Source organism: Danio rerio, chromosome 5, assembly GCF_052040795.2.
Source record: "Danio rerio strain M-AB ecotype USA chromosome 5, GRCz13ab, whole genome shotgun sequence".
Lineage (NCBI taxonomy): Eukaryota > Metazoa > Chordata > Actinopteri > Cypriniformes > Danionidae > Danio > Danio rerio.
Genome location: NC_141025.1, coordinates 73,500,001 through 73,510,000, shown reverse-complemented (window position 1 = coordinate 73,510,000; position 10,000 = coordinate 73,500,001). Strand labels below are relative to the sequence as shown.

At 34.3% G+C, this 10,000-nt stretch overlaps 2 protein-coding genes across 8 annotated transcripts in view; one reads left to right on the top strand and one right to left on the bottom strand.

The window, feature by feature from the left end:
* Positions 1–10,000, top strand: part of hip1rb (huntingtin interacting protein 1 related b) — a 346,918-nt gene that overhangs the window by 150,209 nt on the left and 186,709 nt on the right. The window lies entirely within an intron of this gene.
* The window catches only part of secisbp2 (SECIS binding protein 2), a 31,130-nt gene continuing 27,593 nt past the window's right edge, over positions 6,464–10,000 (bottom strand). For 3 of the 7 annotated variants that reach the window (NM_001442554.1, NM_001442555.1, NM_001442556.1), the window contains 1 exon segment: positions 6,464–9,408. In NM_001442554.1, the coding sequence (NP_001429483.1) occupies positions 9,290–9,408 (119 nt within the window). In that variant the 3' untranslated portion in view covers positions 6,464–9,289. 7 annotated transcript variants of the gene reach the window in all.

Here is a 10,000-nt window from a genome sequence, read left to right as displayed (position 1 = left end):
TTCTGAAATAATATTTCATAATTGAGTGAGTTTTTCAAAATAATCTGAAAAAAATTACCCTATATCAAGTTTATTTTGATTATTATTTGTTTGTTTATTTGATTATTAAGATTTTTTGTCTTATCCCATTGTCAGATAATTTAGCTTGTATTATTTCTGAAATTAAAATGTTTTTTCTTGTCGAGAAAATGCTTCTTGATTTAAGAATCTTTACATATTTGGACTAGAGATAAGACAAAAACTCTATGGGCTCTATTTTAATGATCTAGGCACAAAGTCTAAAGTGCATGGCGCAAAAGCATTAAGGGCCTGTCCAAATCCATTTTGCTGTTTTAAGAACAGAAAAATACGGTGTGCGCCCTGGCGCATGGTTTAAAAGGGTTGTGCTTATTCTATTAATGAGTTATGGGTGTGTTTTGAAAATAACATGCATTAAACCAATCGGAGTCTCATCTCACATTCCCTTTAAGAGTCAGTTGTATCATTTGCTATTTATATGGTGGATTTTGTAACTTTTTTCAGAGTGATTCTTTGGTATTCACAAGCTCTTTTTTATTTTGGCAAGCTTACAATACAGATAATCGAAAACGCATTTAATTGGAATTACTTTGGCAGTGTAAAATTTCATTGAATGTTTTCACATATTCAGGAATGACAGACTTTAGGACCATAGGTAATGAGGTTTTCGGGTGACTCACCTCTGTTATGTTCTATCTGTTAATCTGCACAGCTACAGACACAGCTCGAACCCTTTCTGTGGGTCAATCATGCTTAAAAACTACAAGAAGCTTCAGTAATGCTTGAAAGGAGTTTGAAAGGCAACGTCTTTCCAAACCATTACACATCGACCAGCCGCAGTTAAAAAATAGCCCTCTGGAAATCACTCTATTAATTGTTAAACCTCTGGAAATGTCTCTTCAACCCGCTACCTCTGGAGTTTCCAACCTGGCACTTTCCTCAACGCTCGCTGCTCTTGATTTTTATAGTTGACTGATTATTAAGCATTGTTCGGAAACTCTGTTTGTTGTATATTTATTCACAATCAATGATACTGTGAATGTAAAAAGTGTGAGATTTCTCTGCTCAAGACGATCACTGATTTAACTGTTTATACTGAACGTGAACTATTATTTTAATATCAAACCGTTCGATTCATACTTTAATCTAGATTTATAACACTGATTTAATGTTGAAATGTGAATCAATATTCACTCGTTATAGTCTGAACAGACGCTATCAACCAAGTTAATCAGATTTTTGAGCTTACACTGCAAAATATGTGAGAGTTTGTCTCGTTTCAAGTCCAAATATCTAAAAAGCCTCAAATTAAGAAGCATTTTCTTGGCAAGCAAAATATATTGTCTTGTTTTCAGAAATGATGTCAAAATTGAGTTTTTTTTATTAAAACAAGCTGAATAATCTGCTAATAACATTTATTTTTGGCTTTTAAATAAAATCAGGTTGCTTACACCATTTCGCAGTGTTCAATTGTACTATCGCTTTGTTATGTTCAGGATGAAAACATCCACTGAATTAAACTGCTGTAAAATGCATCAGATACATGTTATTTCAAATTTTTTGGCAGAAATCTTTTAATCAACCTCAGTTCTGATAAAAACTACAAAATTGTTTAGAAAATTACAGGACTTTAACTCTTTTAATTGCCAAATTCAAACATGATATCACTGATCTGGTGAAGAAAACTCACAAAATGACGTATTTTCAATATAGAATGTAATTGTGGACTGAATTCTTTAACCTTTTATCACAGTCTTGGACATGCGAGTGATTAACAACATTGTTTTTGATGCGTTTTTAGATTTTCATTATTTTTTTCTGCCTAATTTACTGTTAGTGGCTGTTTTTGCCCCATTGACTTCCATTAGAAGCACATTTGATGGTGCAGAAATACACAGTCTTTGTTTTTGTTTACTCCATGTAGTTCTGAGATGCATATATTGATTTTCTCAGACACATCAAGATAAGTGCGCAAAGCTCACTCTCACACACTCACAGACCCATATACACACACTTTAATTTGCTGTTATTCTACACAGTAAACTTTTATTTTTGCACAGGCCTATCTAAAGGGTTAATGGTCCCAACTGATGATCAACAGTAAAAATTACAAATTCTATCTCTTCCCAAGAGGGAAAACCAGCAACAATCAAAAATGCTTGATTATATGGTGTCATGGTTTTATAATCAAGAAAATGTGGTTATAACAGAAGTCAATGGGGGGAAAGCAGCCACCAACTATAAATTAGGGAGAAAAATGAAAATCAAAAACAAGCATCAAAGGCAATGTTGTTTCACATGTCCAAGACTTTGAGAAAAGGTAAAAAATAAAATAAAATCCAGTCCATAATTAGGTTTTATATTGAAAATATGCATCTCAGCTCTCAGAACTACATGGAGTAAACAAAAACAAAGACTGTGTATTTCTGCACCATCAAATGTGGCTTTAGTGGAAGTTAATTGGGCAGAAACAGCCACTAACAGTAAATTAGGGAGGAGAAATGAAAATCTTACAATGCATCAAAGACAATGTTGTTATCACTCACGTCCAAGACTTTGATAAAAGGTTAAAAAATCCAGTCCACAATTATTTTTCATCTTTAAAATACGTCAATTTGTGTTTTTCACCACATCAGACATCATTTGTATATTTGGCAATTAAAGAGTTAAAATCCTGTAATGTTTAAGAACATTCAGTAGTTTTGATCAGGACTGAGGCTGATTAATAGATACATGCAAAAATAAATAAATAAATAAATAAATAAATAAATAAATAAATAAATAAATAAATAAATAAATAATAATAATTGAAAGAAATATTAATCTGATGCATTTTTACAACAGTTTAATTCAGTGGACATTTTCATTCCGAATATAACAAAATAGTAAATTTGCCCAGAGTGTATAGTTAAGTTTTTTCTTAAAAAAAATATATATTTTTTGAAAATAAGATTTGACACTATAAATCATTCTGCTTGCTGAACACAGAAAAAGATGTGGCCAAATTAAGACTCAAAAACACCCTAGAGTGGATGAAAACATCCTCAACAGCACACAAGGATTAATGAAAAACTCACCTAATTTTGACTTATTATTTTTAAAAACAATACAATATGTTTCACGTGGTTTAAGAATTTGATAATTGGACTACAATTGTTTGCAGTGTAAAAAATACCTAGAATTAACAAATGTCAAATAATAGATTAGATCTGTGTAAAATCATTGGAATGAAAAGATTGTGAAAGTCTAACCACTTTTACCACTTAAATAAACACAAGGGGCAATCTGCCCAGAATGGTTTGCAGGCTTTTTGATGTTTTTTTTTAAATCTTATAGCCAAAGCTAAAGACAGACTGGTCAGCTGGACTCATCATAGAATATTTATGGTCTGCTGTACCGCAGTAAAGACTTACTTTGAGTCAAACATTGACTTACTATACAAGGGCAAACAAGATTATTCTGGACATTTGTGCAGCTGTTTTGTGTGAATTGGAATGCAAGCCATGTGTGTTTTTTGTTATCATTTTATATAAAGTACCATGGCTTATCTTGTTTTTAATGTGATCGTGATGATAAAGATGTTTAATGCTGCAGTGTAAAAAAATAAATAAAATAAAGAGTGCACTGGAGTTCTTCACATTCATTTGCTGTATGAGTTTTCACAGAAGGTTCAAAAACACTTGCTAAAAAGTTGGAAATGGGTTTTTAATTTGAACATAATATTTCAACAACAATTTAATAAGTTGTCTAAGGCTAAAATAAAACGTTCTATCACAATAAAGAGGAACATTTTATACACAACACAAATAAATTGTTGGACAAAACTTTTGAGCACTTATGAGTGTGTGTGTGTGACTATCAAATCAGTTAAAAATAAAATTATATTCTCAATATAGCCTATAAAAAAGCATTAATTTGTAACCAAAGTCAAATTTGTGTGTGTGTTAGTGTGTGTGGAATTGGAACATTTTATCTGGTATTGATTGCCACATTTGTTCCAAATCTTTACTACTTTGGCTCACTGAAACTCAAAGTTAAACTAAAACGTTTACACTAATAAAAAAGTTTATAATGACTAATAAAATAAAATTAAAGCACATTTGTTGCACATTTGCTGAACAGCTGAAGAGAAACAAAATGAAGATTTTTGAATTGGCCTAGTCAAAGTCCTGATCTGAATCCAATTGAGATGCTGTGGCATGACCTTAAAATGCAGTTCAAAACTCTCCAATGGGGCTGAATTACAGCAATTCTGCAAAGATGAGCGGGCCAAATTCCTTCACAGAGCTGTAACTGACTCATTTTAGGTTAGCAAAAACCCTTAATTGCAGTTGTTGCTGGCTAGCCCCAACTGAAAGTTAATTAACACACTAAAACGTTTACACAAAAAAAAGTTTATAATGACTAATAAAATAAAAAGCACATGTTGAGAAGTTCACCAATTAATGATGCAAAGCACACCAGAAAGTGCTCTTCTGAACAGTTGAAGAGAAACAAAAGGAAGACTTTGGAGTGGCCTAGTCAAAGTCCTGACCTGAATCCAATTAAGATGCTGTGGCATGACCTTAATAGGGCAGTACATGCTCGAAAACTCTCCAAAGTAGCTAAATTATAGCAATTCTGCAAAGATGAGAGGGCCAAAATGTCTTCACAGCACTGTAACTGACCCCCTTTTAAGTGATCAAAAACCCTTGATTGCAGTAGTTGCTGGCTTTCCTCAGCTGAAAGTTAATTACTACAGCAAAACATTTAAACAAAAAAGTTCATAATGACTAATAAAATAAAAGTTCAATGATCCAAAGCACACCAGAAAGTGCACTTCTGAACAGCTGAAGGAAAAACAAAAGGAAGACTTTGGAGTGGCCTAGTCAAGTTCCTGACCTGAATCCAATTGAGATGCTGTGGCATGACCTTAAAAATGCCGTTCATGCTTGAGAACTCTCCAATGTGGCTGAAATTACATCAATTCCGCAAAGATGAGTAGGGCAAAATGTTGTTACAGCGCTGTAACGGATTCATTTTAAGTGATCAAAAAGCCTTGATTGCAGTTGTTGCTGGCTTTCCCCAACTGAAAGATAATTACTACACCAAACATTTACACAAAAAAAATGCTTAATGACTAATAAAATAAAAGTAAAGCATGTGTGTTGAGAAGTTAACCAATCACTGATCCAAAGCACACCAGCAAGTGCACTTCTGAACAGCTGAAGAGAAACAAAATGAAGACTTTGGAGTGGCCTAGTCAAGTTCCTGACCTGAATCCAATTGAGATGCTGTGGCATGACCTTAAAAATGCCGTTCATGCTCGAAAACTCTCCAATGTGGCTGAATTATAGCAATTCCGCAAAGATGAGTAGGCCAAAATGTCTTCACAGCGCTGTAACTGATTCATTTTAAGTGATCAAAAACCCTTGATTGCAGTTGTTGCTGGCTTTCCTCAACTGAAAGATAATTACTACACCAAACATTTACACAAAAAAGTTCATAATGACTAATAAAATAAAAGTAAAGCATGTGTGTTGAGAAGTTAACCAATCACTGATCCAAAGCACACCAGCAAGTCCACTTCTGAACAGCTGAAGAGAAACAAAACGAAGACTTTGGAGTGGCCTAGTCAAGCTCCTGACCTGAATCCAATTGAGATGCTGTGGCATGACTTTAAAAATGCGTTTCATGCTCGAAAACTCGCTAATGTGGCTAAATTACAGCAATTCTGCTAAGATGAGTAGGCCAAAATGTCTTCACAGCACTGTAACTGATTCATTTTAAGTGATCAAAAACCCTTGATTGCAGTTGTTGCTGGCTTTCCCCAAGTGAAAGGTAATTACTGCATCAAAACATTTACACAAAAAAGTTTATGATGGCTAATAAAATAAAAGTAAAGCATGTGTGTTGAGAAGTTCAATGATCCAAAACACACCAGAAAGTGCACTTCTGAACAGCTAAAAACCAAAGAAGACTTTGGAGTGGCCTAGTCAAAGTCCTGACCTGAATCCAATGGAGATGCAGTTGCATGACCTTAAAAATGCAGTTCATGCTCGAAAACTTTCTAATGTGGCTGAATTACAGCAATTCACAAGTGATTTATACACATTTTTGGATTTCTTTCATCTGTCAAACACCTAAAAGAAGATATTTTGAAGAATGTTGAAAAAAAGCAGCCATTGATATCCATAGAAAAAACGAAATAATACTATGTTAGTCAATAGCTATGTTTCCATTCAAAAATGTGAATTAGATTCATGAGCAAAACTGAAATATCACATAAAAAAAATTGCAAATGAAAGCACTGTTTAGAACCAATGAGTGAAGGAGAATGAAATGGTCACTTCCTGATAAACTGCTTCTAAATATACCTAAATACAAAACAAGAAGCCACTGTGGGCCTCTTATATAATAAATTACTTGCACCCCAGAAGGCGAAACGCAATGAATGCAAGGGCGATTTGGACACAACAGGGTCACTTATTGCAATGAATTTATTGCAAATACTAAAGAAAACTCGAAAACCTTCACAATCACAAAGTTGGTTTTGGTCCCAAGTCAACATTCTGAAATTTACAGAAGTTAAAAATGATTTGTTACTGCTAAGTTGAATTGTGAGCTCTATGCTACATGTAAATACCATGGACCACGGAGTACTACACAACTCACACATCCCCTATTAATGACAATCCATAGCAATAACAAAAAACAAACACAGAGCGGACTAAGAGACTGAGGGAGAAGCAGCTCAAGGACTCTGTATTAATGGATGAGCTAGTGTTGAGGAACTGAGTTAGAAATTAAAAAGTGAGGACTGTGATGTACGTAAGTGATGTTTAATAAGTTCTAGAAGGGTGAGGTTTTCCTACAAACATCTCACGGTCATATTAATAATAATAATCATCATTCAGAACTAAAAGACACCCTGCCGATAATTAGCGAACACAGTGGTTATGATCAGTGTAATTGTGCACTGGACAGGATACACTGCAAAATAATGACTTTCTAGTTTTTTTGCTGGTTTTTAATCAAAATATCGACATATTCTTGAAATTAAAAGCATGTTCTTGAGTGATTTACAGCTGAATTATCTGCCACTGGGGTAAAAAATCTTATTTTAAAGTGAAAACATACTTTATTTACCCAAATGGTAATTTATTTAACTTGTTTTAAAAACTAAAACAATATTTTAATGCTTCTTGATTTAAAGAAACGCTAAATATTTTGGAAATAGGCTAATTTAATATAATTTAAAGTCAAATATTTGAGTTTTACCATTTTTTAACTCATTCAGCTGATTATTGGGTCTGGGGGGAGCACTTTTAGCTTAGCTTAGCATAGTCCATTGAATCGGATTAGACCATTAGCATCCTACTCAATTAAATTTTATAATAAAAATAAAATGTTTGACTCTTCTGTAGTTACATGACGCAGTAAGAGAGACCAAAAATGAAAAGTTGCTATTTTTTGGTCTGTTATGGTTAGGAACTATACTTTTACTTCAGCGTAATAATCAAGGATCTTTACCGCAATGATATTACGCAGCACCTGAAAATAGTTCCCAGCTAGATAACTAGATAACAGCGCTGCGTAATATCATTGCGTCTGTGGCAGCCATGGTATGCCAGCAAAATTCCTTGATTATTTTGCAGAATTGAGAGTGCTAATGGTCTAATCCAATTCAATGATTTATGCTAAGCTAAAACAATATTTTTAATGATTCTTAATTTAAAAAAACTGTAATTATTTTGAAAATAGGCAAATTTAATATAATGTAAAGTCACATATTTGAGTTTTACCATTTTTTAATCCATTCAGCCGATTACTGGGTCTGGCGGGAGCACTTTTAGCTTAGCTTAGCATTGGCCGTTGAATCAGATTAGACCATTAGCATCCTTCTCAATTAATTAAATGCTTGACTCCTCTGTAGTTACATTATTCAGTAAGAGAGACCAAAAATGAAAAGTTGCTATTTTGCTAGTCCAATATGGCTAGGAACTGTACATTTATTCCAGCGCAATAATCAGGGAACTTTGCTTATGTACCATGGCTGCAGCAGGCGCAATAATATTACGCAGTACATGAAAATAGTTCCCAGCTAGGTAACTAGATAACAGCACTGGGTATCATTGCGTCTGTGGCAGCCATGGTATGCTAGCAAAATTCCTTGACTGTTTTTCGCAGAAATGAGAGTGCTAATGGTCTAATCTGATTCAATTATTTATGCTAAGCTAAGCTAAAAGTGCTCCTGCCGGATCCAGAGATCAGCTGAATGGATTCAAAGATGGTAAAACTCAACTGTTTAACTCTAGGGGACACAAATATTATTAAATGCTTGACTCTTCTGTAGTTACATCATTTAGTAAGAGAGACTAAAAATGAAAAGTTGCTGTTTTTTACATTTTACTTGCTGTTGTTTAAACTATATTTTTATTCCAGCATAATAATCAAGGATCTTTGCCGCCGTATCATGGTTGCAGCAGATTCAATGATATTACGCAGCACCTAAAAATAGTTCCCAGCTAAGCGACTAGATGACAGAGCTGCGCAAATATAATTTCGTCTGTGGTGGCCATAGTACAAAAGCAAAATTGCTTGATTATTTCACAGAATAGAGTGCTAATGGTCTAATCCGATTGTATGATTTATGCTAAGCTAAGCTAAATGTGTTCCCGCCGGATCCAGAAATCAGCTGAATGGATTCAAAAATGGTAATACTCAGCTGTATAACTCTAGGGGACTTGCAAAAGGAGCCCATTTTCCCCAAAAATTTAGTCTTTCTTTAAGAATGTGTAGATATTTGGACTGGAAACAAAACAAAAACTCAGGGGAAAATCATTTTTTGCAGGATACATCGTATTCACAAATGTAAACGTGTGAATAAATTAAGTGGTTCCGATTATTTCAATGATTGTTATCAAACTATTTCACTTCCTTTATTACAAATAGAGGGATATCAGCTATCTTGCAAAAATATTCACCATTCGGACTATGGAAACATTAAACGAAGTTCATGATATTTATATTTATAAGAAAATATTTGTAGTCAAGGGCTGCTCTCTATTTTCAGCTGTATTGCCTCTTGATTTAACACACCATTCCACATCACTGGAACATATGTTTATGAATAAAACGCTCTTGACAGGCACATTTTGGTACTTCAAGCTATTCCTGACACATCTTTTCAAAGTGCTAGAGGCTCATGCCGGCTTGCAAACACTGTGGGAATGTGCTTCCGTGTCACAAACGAACAAACAGACGCTCTGTCTCAATCTGTGTACTTGCATCAACTTCCTTCATCGTCCAGAAGCTGCTCTGAACCGATGGAAAGGGATGAAAACTGGTCCTCGAAATTCAGGAAAGGGTGGCTGTAATCTTTCTCCAGCATTTTCTTCCAGATTTTAACTATGAAATGACATGAAACAGAAAATAAATATGTGGAAAGAAACATTTAGCAGTTTAAAGATTCATTTAAACTCCTTTAATAAACAAATCTGACGGATCAATCAATCAAATCGATCATTAATTGGCTATTTTGTGATTATGATCTGATAACTCTGCCCACTTTTTTAATTACCAATCAAATGCATCTCAGACTACACTTGTTTTTAAGCGTCCCTTATCCACTCCATTTATTTTTAATCAATCTACACTACCTGACAAAAGTCTTATTGTCGATCGCAGTTGTAAGAGTAACAAATAATAACTTGACTTCTAATTGGCAGAATGTAGTTATGTTGAGCTGCATCCCAATCATCACAAATACTGCAGAAGACCTACTGTAACCCGCATGGACTCAAGATTCTCACAGAAATCAGTCAGGTTTGGTGAAGGAAAAATCATGGTTTGGGGTTACATTCAGTATGGGGGCGTGTGAGAGATCTGCGGAGTGGATGGCAACATCAACAGCCTGAGGTGTCAAGACATTTGTGCTGCCCATTACATTACAAACTACAAGAGACGGCAAATTCTTCAGCAGGATATAGCGCTCCTTCTC